The sequence below is a fragment of the Squalius cephalus genome, assembly GCF_949319135.1.
Source record: "Squalius cephalus genome assembly, chromosome: 12".
Taxonomy (NCBI): Eukaryota; Metazoa; Chordata; class Actinopteri; order Cypriniformes; family Leuciscidae; genus Squalius; species Squalius cephalus.
Genome location: NC_137133.1, coordinates 20,675,107 through 20,677,670, shown reverse-complemented (window position 1 = coordinate 20,677,670; position 2,564 = coordinate 20,675,107). Strand labels below are relative to the sequence as shown.

Here is a 2,564-nt window from a genome sequence, read left to right as displayed (position 1 = left end):
AAGTCAACACAGTCTACTCATTATTACGCAGACGAATGTCAGCTTTTTCATAGAAAAAAAAGTAAGTTAATACCTTAATCCATTCCGAAGCTATTAATAGATATGTCAGGGATGCGCACTTTGACGCTCTAGAGCGTCAGTCGACTTTGAAGGGTTAAATCAAAATAGAAAGAAATCACTGTAAGAAAAAAGTCTGCAAATAAAACTGACTACAGCCAATTTTGTTGAATTTCATAGAGGTCTCCTTTGTGTCAGGAAAAGTAATGCAACAAGTCTGGAAAATCATTAAGCTTGTCAAAAGGGGGTGGAGCCACTGCAATTTCCTGCTCTAGAAAAAGCCACAGCAGGAGCACAACAAACATTCTCTGGTTCTCTGGGTTTAATAATAATGGAATTCATCAGTGTTGGATTGTTGCTGCTTATTGTAGTTGGCTCGTCTTTGGAACAGTGGTCAGGATTTCAACAAGGCCAGGATCCATTAAGATTCCTACAACAACAGTCACCAGTTTTAGCTTCTCGGCAAGCTCTTCAAGAATCACAGTTATCAGCTTCTCTGAGACCTGCGACGAACCCTGGTGGGGCAAATCAATGGAAGCTTCAAGATCCTGGAACTAGTCAGTCTAAACAACTAATGGAGGCTCCTTTGACACCTTTGACCTGGCATTTTCCTGTTGTCCCTGAAGAACCCCAACAGCCAGATATGCCTTTTGAGTTGCATGTACCTACCCCTTCTCAGAGTATTGCAGCACAATGTGGGGAGAGATTTGTGCATGTGGAGGTTAAGAAGGACTTCTTTGGTACTGGTCAGCTGGTGAATCCCTCATTCCTCACTTTAGGAGGCTGTGCAGCTCTAGGGGAGGATCCAACAACTCAAGTCCTTATCTTTGAGTATGAGCTCCAGGCATGTGGCAGCTCTCTGATGGTGAGTGGCTGCTTATGAGTCTTGCTAAATATAGTAATTGAGGGCAAAAGCTAGGTTACTGCATAGACTCATTCTCGATCTGTTTTCAGATGACTGGTGATGAGCTGGTGTATAAATTCACTCTCTTCTACACTCCTGAGGCTTTAGTAGGAACTCCCATTGTAAGAACTGATGCAGCAGCTGTTGGAATTGAGTGCCACTATTCAAGGTAGTAAAGTTTTTTTTTTTTTTTTTTTTTAATATATAAATTGAGCAGTTTCAATTCAGGTTAATGAACCATGTTTTATTCCTCTGTTTAGGTTGCACAATGTTAGCAGTAATGTTTTGATGCCCAATTGGGTTCCTTTTGCTGCTACAAAGATTGCAGAGGAAGTTCTGGTGTTTTCTCTAAAGCTTATGACTGGCAAGTTTTTATACACCCTTATAAGAGTAACTCTGAAGTGAGACTTATTTTCGTTCTATTTCTGTGTCCCTTGCAGATGATTGGATGTTCAAGAGGCCATCCAATCAGTTCTTCTTGGGACAATTCCTGAATTTTGAAGCTTCTGTGAAGCAGTTCAACCATGTTCCCCTGCGACTCTTTGTAGATGGTTGTGTTGCTACTGCAGTCCCTGATGTGACTGCTGCTCCAAGATATTCCTTTATTGAGAACCATGGGTAAGTAAGGGTTAGCTTCTTGAAGTATCATATGTGACCAGAGCCTAAGTGTTTTCTTTTGCTTCAGGTGCCTGGTTGATGCAAAGCTTACAGGATCTACTTCCGGTTTTATGCACAGAGTTCAGAATGACAAACTTCACTTTCGCTTGGAGTCTTTCAGATTCCAGCAAGCAAATAGTGGTTTGGTATGTAATGTTGCTGTCTTTCTGCAAGAGATGAATGTTCATTCCATGTATACAAGTTTAAAATCCTTTTGTAGGTATACGTCACATGTTCTTTAAGGGCAGTTATGGATTCAACCCCCATAAGTGCAGAGAACAAGGCTTGCTCCTTTGCCAATGGGTATGTCCTAACAGAATAAGTGCTTACCAGATAAGATGTGATCAGAATGGGTAACTGGTTCTTTGCCTATTTTTAATTTTTTTTTTTTTTTTTTTTTTTTTTTTTTTTTAAAGATGGCTTTCTGCAGATGACAATGACCAGATGTGCATGTGCTGTGACTCCACATGTGGCTTCAGCAGGAAAGGGCGAGCACTACCTGTTTCCGGTAAAGATGTGTACTAGGATCTGTATTTTGCTGTATACAGAGCAACCATGAATTTTTTTTTTATTTTTTTTTATTTTTTTCCCCTAAGGCCTTGTTTCAGAAGGGAAAGCAACAGTTGGCCCCATTGTAGTCACTGAACCTCAATTGCAAGTGTCTAATAAAGACCTGGAATGAACACAGTGGCATGTCTTGTGTCTTTTCTAGAGGATAGTGTTGGTTTCTTTACATGCTTATGACTGATACCTGATATCTTTCATTTGAAAGGTACATGTCTAATATCTTTTTTTTTTTTTACGCTTATATCTAAGTTACATATGCTCTCAATGAAAGTGCAGAACAATTAGTTCATGACACAGGCTAGATGATTGTAACGCATAATGGGTGGTTGCCCTGCACACTTAATAAACAAACTACAGCTAGTCCAAAATGCAGCAGCTA

At 40.0% G+C, this 2,564-nt stretch overlaps 1 protein-coding gene across 1 annotated transcript; it reads left to right on the top strand.

Moving 5' to 3' along the window:
- Positions 1-322: 322 nt before the first annotated feature.
- LOC307169053 (zona pellucida sperm-binding protein 3-like) lies at positions 323-2,306 on the top strand. The gene is made up of 8 exons (XM_079889442.1): positions 323-922; positions 1,012-1,130; positions 1,222-1,325; positions 1,402-1,579; positions 1,647-1,764; positions 1,839-1,921; positions 2,035-2,126; positions 2,215-2,306. Exons 1-8 carry the CDS (start codon positions 389-391, stop codon positions 2,298-2,300), a joined length of 1,314 nt encoding a protein of 437 aa, XP_079745568.1. The 5' UTR covers positions 323-388; the 3' UTR covers positions 2,301-2,306.
- Positions 2,307-2,564: the final 258 nt, after the last annotated feature.

Bases quoted from the DNA above. Each gene is read 5' to 3' on its own strand.
- LOC307169053 (XM_079889442.1), top strand. From the start codon at position 389: ATGGAATTCATCAGTGTTGGATTGTTGCTGCTTATTGTAGTTGGCTCG. The intron at 923-1,011 runs GTGAGTGGCTGC...ATCTGTTTTCAG, and splicing joins CATGTGGCAGCTCTCTGATG to ATGACTGGTGATGAGCTGGT. The intron at 1,326-1,401 runs GCAAGTTTTTAT...TGTCCCTTGCAG, and splicing joins TTCTCTAAAGCTTATGACTG to ATGATTGGATGTTCAAGAGG.